The sequence below is a fragment of the Eublepharis macularius genome, chromosome 14, assembly GCF_028583425.1.
Source record: "Eublepharis macularius isolate TG4126 chromosome 14, MPM_Emac_v1.0, whole genome shotgun sequence".
NCBI classification, from domain to species: Eukaryota; Metazoa; Chordata; class Lepidosauria; order Squamata; family Eublepharidae; genus Eublepharis; species Eublepharis macularius.
Window position 1 is genome coordinate 9,164,175 of NC_072803.1, and position 20,982 is coordinate 9,185,156.

Below are 20,982 nucleotides of genomic sequence, written 5' to 3' on the forward strand. Positions count from 1 at the left end.
GACTTAGAAAGCTTCATGACTGACTGGAGCCTGGGAGCTGCTGTGTCACAGTGGTTAAGTGGTTGGGTTGCGAATCAGTACTCTGCTGGCTCAAATCCCACTGCTGCCAAGAGCTCAGTAGGTGGCTTTGGGTCAGCCACTCCTCTCAGCCCCAGCTCCCCACCTGTATTATGGGGATAATAACATCACTGACTTTGTCTCAGCGGGGCACTAATCTGTCTAGAATAGCTGTATATAAGTACAGTTATTATTATATTATTTCTGCCCTGAGCTCAGCAGGTGGCCTTGGGCAACCCCCTCCTCTTAGCCCCAGATCCCCAGATATATTGTGGGGATAACAGTAACTCTAACTTTATTCACTGCTCTGAGTGTGGCACTAAACTGTCTAGAAAAGCAGTATATAAGTGGTAGTAGTTATTGTAGTAGTAGCAGCTGTTGTTGTTAGTAGTAGTAGTAGTAATTATTATTATTATTCAAATTATACAAAACACAATCAACAATAAGCCGAGGTCACATGTTATAATTGATTGGCCTTACTAAGAAGAAGAAGAAAAAGAAGATGATATCCAAGTCTACACAAACCAAGTTCCCACACTCTCTCTACTATGCCAGACTGGCTGTCAGTGGTTCACACATGTATGTTCTCAACACTCAACAACTGTGGTAACTTGCATGTGTGAATGGGCCGCCCATGTCTCCTCTTCACATCTGTTTTTCAACGGGGTCCGGGTCACAAGGAATTACCGCTCTCCAAGTATCAACCGCTGTGTGCATGAACCATTCATATCTGTTTCGATAGGTCCTATTCAATTCTGAACGCTACTTTCTCCCCGTCCCTTCTCATGTTCAACGATGGGGTAATGGAGCGAAGACTGCAGGAAGAACAAGGACCAGGGGATACTGGGCCACTGACTATCTTCTGTCAGAACATGCAGGTAAAGTAGATTCACAGGTGTGAAGGTTGGCAACACCTGCCCCGGTAGCCTGGACCACAAGGGGGCGAAAGGCAAGAAGGGGGTTTGTCATCTCCAAACTTTGCTTTCTTTCCCCCTCAGCCCTTAAGAATCGCCAACCCACCAGGGCCTCAAAAGAGATGCCTTTTTGTTTGCCGCCACGGAGAAAGGATGGACGTTGTGTTTGGGAAATACTGGCTCTCCCAGTGTTTTGATGCCAAAGGTATGTTTGTTTATATCACAATAAGGACACATTTTTTAAAAAGGTAGTTGGAACATTAAAGTAGCACACACAGGCAGCTTTGAATGGAAGCTGATGATTTGTTAAACAAAAGAGGAGAATTTTGTACCAAATGTAAAATTTGGCCAGTTTTCCTTGTGGAAATCATTGGAACTGCCCGCCTCTTGAAAACTGTAGACAGGCAATCATCTCGTTGCAGAGAATTCATTGTACAAAGCTGTCAAGGTGCTTCATGCTTAAGAGTCTGACAGCAGGGGCAATCTTCCAATTGTGGCGTTATAAGAAAAAAAAGTTTGGTACCTACAATGTGAAACTCCTGCACTGGTAGGAAAGTGCCTCTGGAACAGATTGCTACAGGATTGCTAGATCCACCCACACACTTCACCCAATCACCTACAGCCTCTGCCTTAGGGGAGTGCTATGGTGTGGTGATGGGAAGTTCACCCGATTCAAACTCCTTGCTCTCTGCCTCCCGCTACAGGAAGGTATGTGCGCACAAACCTGAATATGCCTCATAGCCTACCTCAACGAAGTGGAGGTTTCAGGGATTACGAAAAGGATGCCCCCATCACCGTGTTTGGATGCACGCAAGCAAGGCTCGTCGGTAAGTTTTCCTTTGCGGGGGGCGGAAGCTTTTTCTCCCCTCTTCCTACTGAGGCCGGAGCCCTCGCGACCGGCCCACTGAAAGGTTGCAGGTTAAGGGTTAGCTAACGGATGGGTTCCAGCGATCCGAGCAGCTGAAAAATGAATCTTTGCTGAAAAATGGGAGATCCCGGGGCAGCAGCAGTTGAGAGTCAGTTTTTTTAAAAAACAGACAGAGATGGGGAAATTCGACTGCTCAAGCCACCGAGAGCTTCCAGAATCCTGGAGGAGAAGGTTTGTGGAGGTTAAATGATTCCCCCCCCTGTAATTTTTACTTATTTAGATATTATACCCAGCATTTTTTCCCAATGAGAACTCAAAGCACCTGATAACATCCCTTTCTGCTCCTCTAATTTATCCTCACAAGAGCACCTGCCCACACTCGACTTGTGAAGTAGGTTAAGCTGAGGGTGTGTGACTGGCCCAAGGTCACCAGCAAGCTTTTGTGGCAGAGCGGGGATTTGAACTTGGATCTTCCTAGACCCTAGTTGAACAGTCTAACCTCAGTACCACACTGGGGCTCCTCACAGCCCCCTAGCTTATTGCTTCAGATCAGGAATTTTAACCCCCCCCCCCCCCAAAACCCAGAGGGAGTTGTTATTCCTGAGAGAGGACTGGGGCCAGACTAACAGTTCAATCCTAAATAGAGTTACTCCAGTCTAATCCCATTGACCTTACTGGGCTTAGACTGGAGTGACTTTTCTTAGGATAGTAAAGAGTCCAATAGCACCTTTAAAACTAACCAACTTTATTGTAGCATAAGCTTTCAAGTACCACAGTTCTCTTCATCAGATGCATCGAGAGAACTGTGGTTCTCGAAAGCTTATGCTGCAACAAAGTTGCATCTGACAAAGAGAGCTGTGGTTCTCAAAAGCTTATCCTACAATAAAGTTGCATCTGATGAAGAGAGCTGTGGTTCTCGAAAGCTTATGCTACAATAAAGTTGCATCTGATGAAGAGAGCTGTGGTTCTCGAAAGCTTATGCTACAATAAAGTTGCATCTGATGAAGAGAGCTGTGATTCTCAAAAGCTTGTGCTACAATAAAATTGGTTAGTCTTAAAGGGGCTACTGGACTCTATACTATTTCGTGACTACAGACTAACACAGCTAACTGCTCTGGATCTTCTTAGGATTGCTCTGTAAATTCTCCAGTGGCCAAAAGCAACTTTCCTGCCTCCCACTGCAGCCAATTGACTTCCATGAAAAGAGACTGTGAGGAATACTATGAAGGGGGATTGTAGCAGGAAGGGGAAATTGACGTAAATTGCCACTTTAGTCTGGATCCAACCCAAGAAATGTTCTTCAGCTTTGGAAGGAAATTTGGGCTTTGAGATACCTAAGGAGCAAGTTGTTTGGGCCTCGGTAGGTTAAAACCTGCAGTTTGAATTAAACTAGCAATGTTGTGGAAAGTCCCTATGAGAAGGTGGGATTAACTGATTTAACAACAGCGGATGCTTCTGAAAAGTCTTTCAACAGCAGGCTCACGTGGCATCAGTCCTGTCTTAAGGTTGAAAGCCATGGAGGATTATCTGGGCATTCCTATGGCAAATTACTTCGATCTAAGCCCACTGTACCCAATTGTTGGGGAGGGGGGCGGTAAAGTTGCAGAGTAATTATTGCACAGTAGAAATAAGTAGACAGACTCTGGTGGGTTTAGCTCTAGAAAAAAACCTTTACTACATATCAGGAGAAAGGGTACATTTGGTGAGAAAATAAAGGAATAGCTACACCTTGGTGGTTAACTAGATCTCAGCGCTTCAAAGCTACTGACTGACTGGCTGAACAAAGAGCAATAAAACCCTACTATATGTTGCTAGTCAGTTCCCCCCCCCCCAATAAACTGGTTCATCCAATAGACAACCCTAGATCCCTTAATTAAGCAAAATAAGGGCTTTTTTTTCAGCTGGAACGCGGTGGAACGGCGTTCCGGCACCTCTTGAAAATGGTCACATGGCCGGTGGCCCCGCCACCTGATCTCCAGACAGAGGGGAGTTGAGATTGCCCTCCGTGCCACTGATGCAGAAGGCAATCTAAACTCCCCTCTGTCTGGAGATCAGTGGGCGGGGCCACCGACCATGTGACCATTTTTGGCAATTTAAACTTTAAAAAACTCCCCCCTTGTTCCCACTTACCCATTGTGCAGTCCTCCTGAGTTCCACCACCTCTTTTCCCAGAAAAAAAGCCCGGAGCAAAATACTTCCCCCTTCTTTGGTGGGAACTCCACCTAAGTAGTCCTATTCAAACTGCCTGTTTAACTAAACAAACAGAACAGCAATTTAACTCTCTTGACTGAAGTGAATGACGCTCGCTAACAATCCCAACACAAATGGACTTAGATTGGAGTAACTCTCCCTGTGTGTTAGCTAGACAAAACGACTTCTTCCCTGACTCACTGCAGTGTGACAAGTGGGAAAAAGACAGAGAGCTAACAGCCCAGCATCAAAAAGTATCTAACAATGTAGTCCTAAGCAGAGTTACTCCAGTCTAAGCCAGTTGAAGTCAATGGGCTTAGACTGGCGTAACTCTGCATAGGATTGCACTGTAAATCTCTTTTGACCTCCAACGGCTAATTTATACAGACACAGCAGCCATGAGGAAGTCGCATCCCAAGTCTTGGACTGCGACTATTCCATATGGTTTCTGGGAACGTAGGAGTACTCCAATTTGCATAAAAAATCTACATAAGCGTTCTGGCTTCCAGGACTCAGCGGGTGTCACTCGCTGCCCTTCTGTGATGCCACTTGCGTAGCTTCCTGTGTGAGCCAACCGGCGACAGTTGTCAGGATCATTTGGGAGGCAATCAGTGAGTTCGCTGTGATTTCCTTCTGCACATATGTCTGCTCAAGAGTGAGAAACATTTGGCCACAAATCCATATATTCTGCTGCCGTGAGATAATCACTCGAGCACATGCTTTAGCAAACAGAAGGCACTGGGGAAACTTTTGAACGTTACGGTTTTCAAGAAATTGCATGAGATGCTTGACTCTGGTGTTGTCTGTACAAGATGTGTCAAGTTAGGAAAGGTATATGAAGACTTCCTGTATTCTTTATCATGCAGGGAATTTAAAGCATATGTTATTTTTCTGCTTATAAACGTTAATTGAAATGCCCACCTTTTTAAACTAACAGAATGCAGACAACTTGGCAGTACTCTGAAATGTGTAGGCCATTCATGGTCTTATTATCACCACAGTATCATAGCATCTAGTTAACTTGAATTTGATTATTAAACACAGCAAAACAATGTCCCTAGTTGGAAACGCTGCACTGAAGTGAAATTAATAGCAATGGAGGTTGTGCTGTGTTCGGCAACCATGTGTCAGGTTAGGGTTTTTTTCCTAGTGGACCACATGAAAAAGTGGGGGTAAGGTCCCATCCATCCAAAGTGGCCTGCCTGCAATTCTAGTATTTACAGCTACCATTCCTGTAAAAAACCCAAACTTTTTTCCCTGTGGGTTGGCAGAGGGGGGCCAGTTTCTCTTCCCAGGAGTCGCTGGACCCAGAGGCCTTCTCTTGCCAACCTGTATTGATTCGTTGATAAAGGGTATATCCATTACATTTGCCAACCAAAATGACATTGTTAAACAGTTTGTGGTTTGGAATGAATGCAAAATGTAATTCTTGGGAATTTTCATTGTGCCTGCACCCAAATTGGCAGTGGACGGGATTGTCAGAAGGGAGGAGGCAACAGCCATCTCCGTCCATCGTGCCTGGTTCGAGCTCCATTCATGAAGAGTCTTCTTATACGTTCAGAGGAGTTAGCCGTGTTAGTCTATAGTTGCAAAATAGTAAAGAGTCCAGTAGCACCTTTAAGGCTAAACAACTGTATTGTAGCATAAGCTTTCGAGAGCCACAGCTCTCGTCAGATGCAACTTTATTGTAGCATAAGCTTTCGAGAGTCACAGCTCTCTTCGTCAGATGCAACTTCATTGTAGCATAAGCTTTCGAGAGCCACCGCTCTCTTCATCAGATGCAACTTTATTGTAGCATAAGCTTTCGAGAACCATAGCTCTCTTCATCAGATGCAACTTTATTGTAGCAAAATTTTTCAAGAACCACAGTTCTCTTCGTTAGTCTAAAGATGCTACTGGACTCTTTACTATCTTACTTCTTATACGTTGTCATTTTTTTATGTTTAGTGATAATTTAATTGTTACGGATTTTTCAATGCATATTGCTTTGAAAACGCTTGTGTTTGAAAGCAGAATGCATATATATATTTGTTAGATTTTTATCTCACTCTTCTTCCAAAGAGCTTGGGGTGACATACCTGGCTCTCTCGCACACATTTTATCTTTACAACAATCCTGTGAGGTGGGCCAGGCTGAGAACAAATGGTCCAAGGTCACCCAGCAAGCTTCCATGGCAGAGTGGAGATTCAAACCTGGGTCTCTCCCCCTTGTCTTCTTAAATCTAGCCACAACACCGCATGGATCTCAAAATAACCAAGACTTTTTATTGTGATTTTTCCCTTCTATCTTCTGAAAAATGCCTCACAGCAACAAAACCACCATCTACAACAAATGTTTAGTTTTCCAAACACAAAAAAAAAAGGGAACTGGTGGGGGACCTGCAATTGCCGCAGCCTCCTAAAATAAAGAAAATAAGTGGAAGGAAATTGCAGCCAGCAGTATCCACAACTCTTGCTGCTAAATGGATCTGCTGAGATGCTAAGAGCATCGCCCCTAAAATTGCCATGTATCCTAAAAATCTTTTTTATCTGGAAATGGCCAATTTACTGGGTAAGAGTTGTTACATATGGCATGACTGCCACCTACAGGTGGGTGGCGAGTATTGCCATTCTGCAACCGATTCTTTATATAATTTTTTTTGTTTCAAAACTGAAATGGTTACGTGAAAGACAAATGGGAAATGGCTATTGATCAGGAGTAAATTGACCCAGAGCTATAATCTCCTCTTAGTGTCTGACTAGACGAGTGTCTTTTGCATTATTAAATGGTATCTACCAGTTAGTTGGCTGCTGAGTGGCGAGCCTGTCTTTCCCAGAAAGACACGTCCACAGCGTCTCTCCGCTGAAAATGAGGGCACTCTCTCATACTGTATAACTTCAGTTCTCATACCAAAGATCAGTGCCATACAGAAACACTCACACAGAGTATGCATTCCTGAGATCTTTTGTCTGGCTGCTGCTTACTTTCGTTACATCCGAGGATGTGTGCGTGGACTCGAGAAAGCTCATGATGGAATAAATACTGTTAGTCTTTAAGGCGCCACTGGACTTCAGTTTTATTTTACTACACTGGTGGCATTTCTGGTCTGTGCAGAAACCTGCCCTGCCGTGGCTCAAGAAGAAAGATGTGTTGAACAAAGGCTTTTCATTCCATCAGGCAGAGATGTGTCAGCCCTTGGGTACAGGGCGTCGAGACCCCTTGCTCTTCTCCTCCTGTTTTGCAACTCCCCCCCCCCCCACTACTCACCACTGCTTTACCAGAGAGGCATTCTCCTATTTCCACCAAGCTCCTTCAGGAGGCAGCAGGGGGTGGTCCTTTTCTGTCCTGGTGTCTCTGCTGCTGCTAGGCGTTCCCGTCATAATAGCAAGCATAAGCTATTGCTATTCTCTGTTGGACTGGAGGTCTCAGCACATGTCCAGCCAGGCCGACTATTGATGCCATCTTTTTTTTTTTTGCAGTATCATATATTTTTATTTTGAAAAACAAAATAATAGTGAAAGCAGGGGTAATAGAGCCCTGCTCTTGCGTGTGTCGTGCCCCCCTTTCCTACCATAATGTCGTGCGATTCCATCAAATTTTGTGTCTCACAGGGGAAGCCTTGCTCGAGAGCAACACTGTCATACACCACATCTACTGTTCGCCCTCCCTGCGCTGCGTCCAAACTGCACATTATATTTTGAAAGGTAAGAAGGTGGAAACAAAAGGGATGGATTTCTTCATTTTGCCTGCTTTTCTGGGGGAGGAGGGTTGGCCATAGTTAGTACTTGAGCGGGTGACCACCAAGGAAGGCTGGGCTTGCTTCGCAGAAGGAGGTAATGGCAAACCACCTCTGCTCGCCTCTTGCCTAGAAAGCTTCCGTGGACGGGGTCAGCACGAGTTGGTTGTGACTCAACAGCTCATTCCTACTGGAAAAGGCTTGGGGGTGGAGTCTTTACTGACCCCCATTTCTTTAGTTTGAAGCCCAAGTGGGCTTGTCTGTAAAAGGCTTCTATTACATCTTGCTTCCAGTATAATTTGGGAAGTTCATCAGCAGGTTTAGTGACCTTTCCTTCTTTCCCTCAGCTGGTATCAGGTATAATGCCCCTGTAGAGGGAGGTTCCATTTGGCTATCATGACAACTAGCCATTGGTTGAATTCTTCTCTGTGAATATGTCTAGCCCCTATTTAAAAAATAAGCTAATGGCCATTACCAGGTCTTGTGGCAGTGAGTTCCATATATTGATGCATTGTAGGAAAGTCCCTTGCAGGTGCTACCATAATGCATTCAATGAAGGGATGCCCCCTAATGCAATGAGTATGTGAGCCCCATGCACGCAAGTCTTTAATATTCTGACTCCACAGACTAGGACTAAAAAATGTCGGGTTTCTAATTAAGAACCACCACAGGTGTTTGCAATTGTAAAAAGAAGAATCCTGTAAAGGCGTCTTGATCTTGCCCTGAACTTGAACGAGTTTCTTATTCTGTTCTCGAATGTATGTTTTGCTCAACTTCCAGGTTTGCAACAGGAAAATAACCTGAAGATTCGAGTAGAGCCAGGCTTATTTGAGTGGACGAAGTGGGTCTCTGGGAATTCACTTCCTGCGTGGATACTTCCGGTGGATTTAGCTGCAGCCAGTCTGAGTGTTGATACAACATATAGGTAGAGAGCCTTGGTGATACTGTTCATTTTTGTTTAGAGGTCTTGTGATGGTAGAATGAAAGGAGCTGATTTCCCTGTGCTTGTCCCACTCCATCCTCCAAGGGAATTATTTTTATTAGTTATTTAGCACTTCCTCACGCATACACACTTTCTCAAAGGAGCTCAAGATGGCTACACAATTCTCCCCCTCCACCAGCAACAACAACTCTGTGAGATAGAGTTTCATAGTGAGCAGGGGTTGGAACCTGGGTCTTATCTGACACCCCTAACCACTAATCTATACTGCCTTTCTGGAAACCTGCCACAGATTGGACATGAACATGGGGGCTGCTATTTTGATAGAGTATTTTGATAGGAAAAATGCTGCCAGGTGACATTAGACTCCATGTCTGCAAAAACTGTCACATAGAAGATAAAGAGGAAGGGTTCAGGAAGCAGCCAGACGTTGTAGAAAAGAAGAGCAAGTGTTTAGGGCCTCCTGGTTTCATTCATTCATTCAGCATATTTCCCACCCTTTCTCCAGAGAGCTCAGGGCAGGGTACATAATTCTCTCCTCTACCTATGTTTTATCCTAACAACAACCCTGTGAGGTAGGTTAAGCTGAAAGACAGTGGTCACCCAGTGCTTTTCATTCATTCAGTAGATTTCTGTTCCCCCTTATCAGAATACTGTTCATGGTGGCTTACAATTACAATAATAATAAATTGATAACGGAAAAAACAACTAGCAATTAAAACAAGCCATGAGGCCTGAACAGCACAAAATTATCCATAAAACAGACCTCAGACTACAATAGACCATTAAAAAAATTGAAATAATAAAACCCCTAATAAGAAGCTTAAGTAAAAAGATGTGTTTTGGCCTGGTGCCTAAAAGACAGTAAGATTGGAGCCTCAACGGGGCAGGCATTCCAAGGGCGAGGTGCCACCCCAGAAAATGCCCTGCCTGTATTCATCACCTGCCTTACCTCGGAAGATGGAGACACAAAGCGTAGGTCTTGAGAGGCAGATCTTGACTGGTGTGCTGGGTAGAATAAGAGATGGTCTTTCAAATAAGTTGGCCCCAAGTCATTCAAGGCCCAAAGGTAAGACCCAGCAGTGTGAATTGGGTCTGGAAACAGAAAGGTAGCCTGTGCAGACCTTTGAGCGCAGGAATTATATGAGCCTGGTAACCAACCCCTGACAATAACCTGGTTGCTGCATTTTGGACCAACTGAAGTTTCCCAACCGATTTCAGAGAAAGTTTCCTCTCCCACAAAGCACATTACAGTAACATAACATGGGTGTGATTATGGGTCTGCAGTGTCTTAGTCCAGTACTATAACCATCAGAGGTGTGCCCTTTGGGTTTACGATTTGGGTTTTTAACCCAAATCGGGCCTGATTCGGGTAGATTCGGTATTTCCAAATCAGCCCCAGCATTGCTGAGCTGATTCAGAAATACCGAAGCAAAGCTTTCCGAAAGCTTCAGAGCATTTCGGAAAGCTTTGGGCAGCAGCCGCAGCACTTTTCTTGCCACTTCCCAAAGCAGGACACGCGAATCTTTTTTGCGTACACGCCCCTAGTAACCCTCCTTCCATCTCTCCCCCTCCCCCCCCCGGTTTCCTCTTCAGGGGTATCTTAGTATGGAATTCTTTTTTTTATCTCCACAGACCTCATATACCTGTGAGCAAATTAGTCATTTCAGAGTCATATGATACGTACATCAGCAGAAGCTACCAAGTGACAAAAGAGATCCTAAGCGAATGCAAAGCAAAAGGCAAGTACTCCGCTCTTTGCAAGAAGCTCGCATGTGTCTTTCTGCTCTCGACAAATTTAAGGGAGACAAAGGTCGTTGTGGGTGGGATGCCATTTAGCAGCAAAAACCAGAAAGAGTTCTCCCCAAAGTGCAGTGAGTGAAAGAGTCTTCAGCAATTGCCGCATCATGAGAAGACAAGATTCTCTGGAAAAGTGAATAATGCTAAGAAAAGTGGAAGGCAGTAGGAAGAGAGGAAGACCTAAAACGAGATGGCTGGACTCGATAAAAGAAGCCACGTCCTCCAGTTTGCAGGATCTGAGCAAGTCTGTTAATAATAAGACATTCTGGAGGCCTTTCATTCATAGGGTCGCCACAAGTCGGAGGCGATTTGACGGCACATAACACACACAACACATTTGTGAAATATATTTCAATTTGTTTTGTTTAAACTACTGCATTGAATGGTCTTCATCTTAACGTGACTCATTCTTGTAGTTAGACCGTTATGAGGTCTTTAGTTTCAGCGAGAAGCAGAGGCTGCTATTCCGAAAAGAGGAGAGGGCTATTGAAGATCTAGAACCCTGCAAGCGGGGGAGCAGATTCTGAGCCGGGAAACGGCCAGTGGGAAAAGGATACAGCCCCCCCCCCCAGCACACACACGCTACTCCTTGACTCCAAGCTACAGCCTCGTTTTGTTTTTAAGGCATCTTGATCTGTTACATGATATGGCTTCCTGGGAACCCGCATGCTATCTGTGTTCATCTGTCTCTTTGTACAGGGAATAACATTTTGATAGTGGCTCACGCCTCCTCCCTTGAGGCTTGCACGTGCCAGCTGCAAGGGCTCTCGCCGCAGAATTCCAAGGACTTTGTACAGATGGTCAGAAAGGTAATTAGCATCTACCGTCTAAAACTCTTTAGATGTGAGGGACCGGGGTTCCTCCCCCAGGTGCAAATCGCCTTCCAAGCCAGAAGCTGCTTTGTTCATTGATGCAGAATAGTTGTAGCCCATTGTCTGAGTTTCAGAACCATAAGAAGAGAGAGAAGATCCGTTTAAGAGGATTATCTTGTGCGTCACTTTCGGTAACAGACAACGATGGAACTGTGGTGTTATCCATAAAGAGCGAAACGCCACAATTGTGCCTGGCGGCTCGTGGGTCGCATGCATCTTGGCCTACTCTTTTAACCTGCATTTATATTTCAAATACTTATTTTGGTAGTTCTATTTTGTTTCTGTCTTTTTAAAAAGCATAACTAGACATCATAAATTATATGGAGAAACTGGACAATTAAACTTTGCCCGCTTCTTCCATCCTTACTCGCTGTGCTAGAACTCGAGGTCAGTCAATGAAACTGATGGGTAGTTATTTCAGAACAAACAAAATGAAGTTTCTTCTCCATGCCTATGATGCCACAATTAAGTGCCGCAAGAGTGGGTAATGACTGCTAATTTAGGTTGCAATCATATAGGAGGGCCATAATTGAATCTCCGAATGTATTTTTTTTAACTTAGAAAAATACAAAAATACAATATCACAATACATTTCAAGAGACTTTGAGCAAATTAAATACACTAAACATAATTACTAGTCAGAGTACTGTATACACAGCGCAGTATCTTACATTCAGATATAATTCATGTACATGCCATATATTCTGTTTCAAGACCAACTGCAGACTTGGCTGCCACCTAGGGTTGCCAGGTCCCTATACCTTTCCCATGGAAGTGGGGGGGACCTGGCACTTACTTCGTGCCGATCGCGTGCTCTTCCTTCAGGCGTGTCCCCCGGTGCCTGTGTGATGACTGGCCGCAGGAGCACTCCAGGAGCACTCCTGCACTCTGCTTGGGGCCAATTTGGCCCATTTGGAGTCAAAATTGTCCCCAAACAACGTGCGGGAGCACTCCCTTGCCACCGGGGAATGCACATGCGTGCATGTTCCCTGGGTGCCTGCTGGAGTCAGACAACTTCCAGGGGGCTTGCGACCTTCCACCGATCACTGGCGGATCAGCAGGACAGAGGAGTTTGCCCACCACCAGTGGGCATCTGGGACCCCTACTGCCATCATGACCTAGACAATTTACTTTCCCTCCCTGCGCTTTATATTTTAAACATTGCAAGGAAGAATTCTAGAGAACTCAAAACACGACTTTGGTTTTTTGGAAATTGCCTTATCCTTCTTTCTCATGAACTGCAGATTCCGTACTTGGGGTTTTGTTGCTGCGAAGAACTTGGGGACACGGGCCTGTGGCAACTCACTGATCCACCCATCCTGCCTCTGACTCATGGACCAACTGGGGGCTTTAACTGGAGAGAAACTCTGCTACAAGAATAAGCAAAAGGAGAGGAGGAGCAGCTGAAGAGATGGCCTTTCTAAAGATTGAAGAATGTCTCATTTATTGATTTCCCTCCCTAATTCCTGACCAAAAAAAGTTATTCATAACCTTTTAGATGGATTTAAAAACAACACTCTAGCATATCTTCTACAGAGTAGCATTCGTGCGTCTAGAATAATAGCTAAAAAAAATTAGACGTATGCTTGGATCGTGGAAAAATATATGTGTACACACCCTCTCTCTCTTCAGGCTTCTGTCCCGCAAAAATGTCTTTGTGATGTAAGCTACTGAGCTTTTAAAAACATTTTTTTAAAAAAAACAAAATCTTGAATTAAGATCCAAGGGGGAGAACCAGATTTCACTGCCTTCTGTATAATGTATAGCATTAGTGACAATTAGGACCATGTTCTCTGTTTTGTTCGTTGTCATTTTTAATCAGTCTTTGCATTTCATTCAAAGCCGTTTTGGATAGAATCCACTCCTGCCATATTTGGCTATAATGTTTATAGGCAACACACTTTCATACCACAATTACATTCTTATTAACAAACTCTCACAGGTGGAAGTGGGAGAGCTCCCTGGGCATCTGCAGAAGTGGGGAGAAGTCACTCAGAGATCACTCTAGACATCTCGCTGACTAGTTCAAAGTGTGTCTGTGTCAGAGGGTATATTAAAAAAATAGTAGATTTGGGATTGGGGAGGGACAAGTGCACCCTTGCTCTTCCCCCCCACCCCCAACATTCATGCCTTATCGAAAGGAGTGCAGAGGTCCATGTCTTGCTTCTTGTCACAGTTCAGACATGAGAAATACATAAGATACAAAAAACAAGTGAAAGAAGTCTTGGTGGGAACAGAATTTAGAAGAGAAAGGGCTGGTTGGCACATGTCTGTCCTTCCCAACTATTGACAACTCTCAGCCACTTTGTCCGAACTTCTTCTGTGGTTTTTTAAGGGACCATGAAGGCTCGTTCACACTAGATGATGCAGTGAGTAGAGATGGGCACGAACTGAAATACAAACCAAAATTAAGCATGAACCAGGCCGGTTCGTGGTTTGCAAACCAGCAGTTCGTCAGATCCCATTTCTGACAAACCGCGATGAACTTTAGGCTGGTTTGTTTGGTTCATTTTTTGGTTTGTCACTGCAGACAGCCTGGTGCCAATCAATCAGTTTCCTAGGCAACGGGATAGACTTCCTACAGACCTTCTGCTGACCCAGAAGTGATGGTTTTCGATCTGGATGTGACGTTTTCACAAACCAAACAAACCGGTTCGCGAACCAGGGGCAGGTTCATGAAAGTTCATAGTTTGTGGTTCATGAAATTTGACGAACCATGAACCACATGGTTCGGTTTTTTTCCGGTTTGTGCCCATCTCTAGCAGTATCTAAGCAGCAAGCATGCGTGTTTAGCGGTGGGCCATACTTGATAACCACCTCTGGCCAGGCTTATCCCTAGGTCAAGTGAAAGGCAAGCAGCTGGCTGTTCTGGTGTGCCCCTTCACAGACTTGGACCATTGAGTAGCCAACCATGCCAACCACTGCCATCAGCCATCATTACGAATCCTTTTCATGCTTTGTTTTTTTCTTTAATGAGCAGCCCTTGAGTCAAGGCTGTTAGCGATGGGCATTTGATCCATCAACCTTTCAAGGGCATGGCAATGGTTCCGTTCTCTAATGAGCCAGCATCTTTCTCACCCCAGACATTCAGTTTATGGCAGTGGCCAGTCTTAGCTGAAAGTGTCTTGTCTTGCCCAGGGCACCTGCATTTCCCCTGTTCACATTCTCTCAATATGAACACTTTCTTAGCAAAGAATCTTTTTCTGCGGAAGAACCCTGGATGCTTTGCTCAGGTTGCTGTTGTTTCTGGCAACATTTGCAACCAGAATTTGATCCTAGCTGGTCGCCCAGGTTCATCAAAAAAACCCAGGCCAGTGACTCTGGTTTGGTTCAAACCTAATGTGAAACCATGCTTTATTTCAGGCTAGGTTGCAAAACCAGGGTTCGACTTGCAGCTGATCATTCAAGTCCTGGTTTGTCACAACCAATGCTTGTTTCATCTCCTTCACTTTTCCCCTCCTTTGCAAGGTGCCTGATATCCCAGCCTGCATTGCAGCAAGGGCCACATAGGGGAACAAGGCACATTTAGAGCCAGTCTGGGGTAGTAGTTAAGAGCGGCAGGACTCTAATCTGGAGAGCCAGGTTTGATTCCCCACTCCTCTGCTGGAAGCCAGCTGGGTGACCTCAGGTCAATCACAGCTCTCTTAGAGTTCTTTCAGCCCCACCCATCTCATAAGGTGATTGTTGTGAGAATAATAACAACATACTTTGTAAACTGCTCTGAGTGGGCATTAAGTTGTCCTGAAGGGCGGTATATAAATTGAATGTTATTATTATTATTTACACATCAAGTGAAACTATAGTTAAAAGTACTACAGCTAACTGTAGTGGACTAGCCCATGTTTGGGCAATCATACCAGCCACAGTGTAATTGACCCATGGTTTTGTACAAGGTTTGAACCAAGCTGAAGAGAGCAGAGCATTGTGTGCATATGGTTGTTACCTAATAATATGAAGAAGACTGAAATCTTAAGCAAACTTTCTTGGCTGTCAGGCCACTGAAATCATTGGGGTTTACTGCTAAGTAAAGAGCATACCAAATAGTATGGGAATCAGAAATTCATATGAACATAAATGCTTGTTTACATGGGGCTATAGCTGGAACAAAGTGAGTTCAGGCATGCAAAAAAAATTACAGAGAACTGAGGTTCAGGCAGTGAAATGTCTCTATTTCTGTATTACAGGTGCAAGAAACTAATTTAAATACATGCTTAAGTGAATGCTAAGTCAGGCTGAATTTCTCTGAATTACCAAAAAAGAGATGTAGAGTTTTGTTGAGCAAACCACTACATTTCCCCATATATCTGTAGCAAAGCATTTGTTAAAGTGGCTTAAGGACTTGGCCTTTATCATTGACAGTGGCAGAGGCCAAACTTAGCAAATCCTTCTTATTTGGATGTCAGGGAAGATCCTTTGTCTTTCAACAGTCTTAAGGTATTTCCCTGTATCATGAACTGGCACTACAAAAAAAAGGGGGACCACAAGGCTTTTCTTAGACAAGGAAGTTTACACAAAAGAAAGATGGTGGTCTGACCCTCAGCTGATTCTTCTGAGAAAAAGTTCAGGAATTAGCAAAGACTTGGACAGCCTTGACTCTTGGTCATCTTCTCTTTGTTTATAGGTTCAACACATGAGAAAACCAGCTCCTTGAACTAACTTAAGAAATTTCTTGATGACTCCAAGTTAGGGATGCCAGCTCAAAGTTGGGAAATTCCTGGAGATTTTGGGAACAGAGCCTGGAGAAAGCAGGATTTGGGGAGGGGCGGGACCTCAGCAGGGTATAATCCCACAGAGTCCCCCCTCCAAAGCAACCATTTTATCCGTGGGAACTGATCTCTATAGCCTGGAGATCGACTGTAATTTCGGGACATGTCCAGCCACTACCTGGAGGTTGGCAACCTTAAGTACCCCAGATCCCTAAGGACCTATTCGAAACAACCCTGTATACCACATGACTTGATTTTTATTCAAGCTGATGGCATTATCATTCCCTTAGCTTACTCATCTCTGCACGATAGGGTGTGTGTTTTTTAATTTAAAAAAAAATCTCAATGTCTGCTCGTGCGTGATCTGGGCAGGTGGCAGAGCACTCGGGCAACAGTTTTGCCTTGCAGCCGGTTTGAATAAGTATTAATTCAATTAGCATTTTGTTTCATATGGCCCTTGTACAGAGCTCCTTAGAGTATACAGTAAGCACTAACCTGAAGCAGAATCAATAGAATGGGGTTTTTGTGTGTGCGTGCAATATGTATATTTACTGAAATCATAATGTATACGTTTTTCATATAAAACACAGTAGGACATTCTCAAATGCATTATTTTTACCAGGGATGTACAGTGCAAAGTCAGGGAGATAAAGTTATGTGATAGCAGGGGTGCGGGGAGAACCCTGTATCATGGTATTTTGCAGTTGTTATTGCTGCTGATATTTTTGGGAAAATATATATATATATATGTAATTTAACCTTTTTTTGGCAATGTACAGACATTCTGAAGAACAATTTGTTTATGGCTTCTCTGGTCTACTCTCTGCCGAAGAGTTTTTAATGATCTTTAAAACAACGAATGACAATCAAACCAAAATGTTTGTTATTGGTGTATTTAATTTTTGTGGACTGCTTGCAGGGATGGGGAATTCTTTGTTTTTTGCACTGACAGCTTGCAAGTTATTAACCATGTACTGTAAGGTATGTCTGAGTAGCATCCAATATACAGAACAGTTCGGAGCTATCCAAACGCTGTCATTATTGTATAACCTCAAGCAAGTCCTGTATGCAAGAAATGATGGGACGCTGGGCAGCTTGACCTTTAGGCACCGATCCTATGGATACTTGCTAGGAGTAAATACTGTTGACTTTTGACCAGGCTGTGTGTGATGATGGCAATCTGTGTCCGGGCCCCCTAAATACACACAACTGAGCTGTTATTAAACGTTTAGCTGTCTTCCCCCATCTTGAGATAATAGCAGCATGGGAGAGAGGGAAGATGTTCTGATTTCTCTTAGGGCCAAGCTAGAAGTGATGAGTTACACTTGAATGGCAAGTGAACAGACTCACATATATTCCTCCCTGTTCACTTGCACTCCATTTGCACTCCGTGATTGAGTGGAGTGCAAGTGAAGTGCAAGTGAACAGGGAGGAATACATGTGAGAGCCAAACTACAAGTGACGCCTGACACTAGTTGGACACTTGTCAGCTTCCCTCAAGTTTTGATGGGAAATGTAGGCAGCTTGGCAGAATGTTGGACAAGTGACAGTTGAAAAGTCCGTTGGACAGCAGTTGGAGATCCAAACTGCAAGACCAGGACGCCCACATTTCCCATCAAAACTTGAGGGAAGCTGACAAGTGTCCAACTAGTGTCAGGTAGCACTTGTAGTTTGGCCCTGAGTCTGTTCACTTGCCGTTCAAGTGTAACGCGTCACTTCTAGTTTGGCCCTTAGAGAAAAGGTGCAAGGTGGAAAAAGTAACAACCCAGACCTCTACCCATTACCAATCCAATCGTCCAACTGCTTCCATGTTTGTTTTTGAAGTATAAATTGCCCATAAGGGGGACACAGTCACAAATTCCCCGAAATCAAATGTCATTTGGCTCTTTCTTCTGAGTATGAAGGCAAAAGATTATGTTGCCAGTATATTTTTAAGCCCATTCAAGAGAGGGGGAGAAGCTGCTGCCATAATCTCATACAAAATATATTTTGGATGCTTGGAAAGGGTTTTTCACTCAGATAACAGGCTTTTTGAAGAAGAATTGTGCTTATTTCCAGTATTTTTGGAATGTGCCACAATTTGCTTTAAAGGAAATTGGTGCTAATAAGAGCACTGTTTTCTGCTGTTGAAGCATTTTTACAATACAAAAGGGAACTTCATATGCCTCTTATATGACAAGTTTTCAGTAGAATGTACGAAGGGGGGGAAAGGGACAATCGCTATTTGTGTTTTGTCTAGTTCTGCTCATCTTCAGCATTTTGTCACTACAAAAATTGATCTCTGACTCAATAAAAAAAATATATGCCACAAGAATTTCTTACAATCGCTCTGATGAAAGTGTTCAGCTTTGCCATTTTTCTACAAGAGGGGTTTTTTTTCCTCCAAGATATGGTATCTGAACAAAGACAACCTGAGACATTTAGGATGCCTGACATAAAAACTCCAAATAGTGCCTCCAAGTGGTGATAAAATATAACAATAATATTAATATTAATAACTGACAGGGCTTTTTTTCAGCGGGAACGCAATGGAACGGTGTTCCGGCACCTCTTGAAACTGGTCACATGGCCAGTGGCCCCGCCCCCTGATCTCCAGACAGAGGGGAGTTGAGATTGCCCTCCCTGCCACATGGCTCGGAGAGCAATCTCAACTCCCCTCTGTCTGGAGATCAGGGGGCGGGGCCACTGGCCATGTGACCAGTTTCGCTGAGGGCAATTTAAACTTTAAAAAACTCCCCCCTTGTTCCAGATGACCCAAAGTGACATCATTGTGCGGTCCTGAGTTCCACCACCTCTTTTCCCAGAAAAAAAAGCCCTGATAACTGACAACATACTGCTCTTTCACAGCAACACAAAGTATTCATACAATGCAAACTCTACTCACAGCCGAATAATGCAACAAAGGCTTTCTATGCAACACTGACTCTCAGCCGTTAGTTGCATTGGAGGTTTGATTTATTTGTGAACTGTTACTTGCCTCTGGTGTAACTTCATATGCCCTTGTTACAAAACAAGTGCTTTCATATCTTTTTATCAGTATTTCCAAGCTAAGATTGTCAATTCGATAATAATCAGACTTTTAAAAACACGCCACAATGACCATCGTAGCTAGTAATTTCCACGACTACCAACATTCCGTAGAATTCCAAACACCCAAGTACTGCAACTCAGTTTTCAGTCATGACGTTTATTAGAACAGGAAAGCGTTTTTTTCCTTCAGTCACTTAAAAGGCACATAAAGATCTACAGAGCAGCATTGGTCTTATTTGCATGGGAGGCGTCTGAGTTTAAATCAAAATTCTAGCGTTCCAAGCGCATTCTATGCTCAAGGGAGCTTGGCGGCGCATGTTTGTTTCATGTCTAAGTTTTTAATGTGTAATATCTGCAAAAGAAAGTTCAAAGGTGATCCAATTTCTTTCCATTGGAATCTTTTCCTAATTGGTTAAAAGAAACCAGTGAACTTTAGCCTTGATAGCCTGTGGGGACGCTTTCTATCTTGATGCAGATTTGGGGGCATGTCCAAGGAGTCGGGTTGAGTCAATGTAGAGTGCTAGCCAGGCCTGTTGGATAATTGTGCTGCTTCTTTACATAACCCTTCCCACCAGTGGCATGATACAGAGGAAGGCAGGTGGCCAAGATTATTTTTTCAAATAAAATTCTGAAAACCCCAATGATTTGCATTGCTAACCTCCAAATGGGGTTGGGAGATCTCCAGGAATTACAATTGACCTCCAGACTACAGAGATTAGCTCATCTGGAGAAAACAACTGATTTGTTTGTTTGTTTGTTTGTTTGTTTGTTTGTTTCATTGCATTATATTTGCACCCCGCTCTCCCCAAACACAGACTCAGAAGAGTAACAACAATCCAAAGCACATTAAAATCCATAAAATATATTAATTACATTAAAAACACGTTGCAGTACATTAAAATCATAACATCATAAAAAGCAATACAAGAGGCAGCAACTTCTAACAGCGCCCCTATGCTGAAGCCCGATCTAGTAAATCCCATGGTAAGGGCGATCGTGCGCCTGCTAGGTGGGCTGGCAGGCAATCGGGAGGAGGGGGCTGGATTCTCCACTCAACAGGAGACCAGCTAAAGGAGCTCACTCAGCCCCGGCCTCAACCATATGCCCGGGTACTGGACTCAAATTTTATTCTACTGTGTACAGTTCTGCTTGAAACTGCAGATAATTGACAGATCTGGCAAAATGAGTCACCAGACTTTCAGCATCAGAACGAATCCAACTGAGGGCATCACTATGAAAACTACGAGAGCAAGCACGCATCTTGAAATTCTGAAGCGTAGAGCTCTTGTTTCATTTCAACGTTCAGGAGGAGATTTCCTAGAAGCCTATTGCATCTTTCAAGCCTATTCCATCTTCTGGAGTGTGGAACCCATGGTACATCCCACTAAGGTCCCTCCCCTCCCCCAACCCTGCTATCCCCAGACTCCAACCCTCAATCTCCAGGAATTTCCCAACATGGAGATGGCAACCTGACTCAAGATCCAAGTGGGTTTTTTTAATGCAAGTATTTGGGAGTCCAGTTCAGACTGGGATCACGGTGTGAGAGTAAAGTAGGATTGCCAGGTCCCTATACCCTCCCAATATGGGAGGGACACCCAGAACTCACCAACACTCAATGGTATGAGGAACCAAAATCTGCCCCAAGCAAGGCGCGGGAGCACTCCTGCAGCCAGCATGATTACATCACTTTTGGAAGTGACGTCGTCACATCCGCTGAGACTTCATGTGTTTCTCTTATGCCTGGGGGTGCTTGCTGGTGGTAGACGATGGCCAAGCAGCTTGGAAACTCCTCCTGGTCACTGGTAACCGGCAGATAAGCAGACAAACCACTGAGGGCCAAGCTACACATGACGAATGACACTTGAATGGCAAGTGTATTTCTCCCTGTTC

General features: G+C 44.0%; 1 protein-coding gene across 2 annotated transcripts in view; it reads left to right on the forward strand.

The window, feature by feature from the left end:
- Positions 1-15,576, forward strand: part of UBASH3B (ubiquitin associated and SH3 domain containing B) — an 84,066-nt gene extending 68,490 nt beyond the window's left edge. For both annotated transcript variants that reach the window (XM_054998238.1, XM_054998239.1), the window contains exons 7-14: positions 800-935; positions 1,056-1,176; positions 1,676-1,798; positions 7,620-7,712; positions 8,525-8,669; positions 10,320-10,426; positions 11,184-11,293; positions 12,601-15,576. In XM_054998238.1, coding sequence (XP_054854213.1) covers positions 800-935; positions 1,056-1,176; positions 1,676-1,798; positions 7,620-7,712; positions 8,525-8,669; positions 10,320-10,426; positions 11,184-11,293; positions 12,601-12,738 — 973 coding nt within the window. In that variant the 3' untranslated portion in view covers positions 12,739-15,576. The remainder of the gene's footprint in view (positions 1-799; positions 936-1,055; positions 1,177-1,675; positions 1,799-7,619; positions 7,713-8,524; positions 8,670-10,319; positions 10,427-11,183; positions 11,294-12,600) is intronic.
- Positions 15,577-20,982: the final 5,406 nt, after the last annotated feature.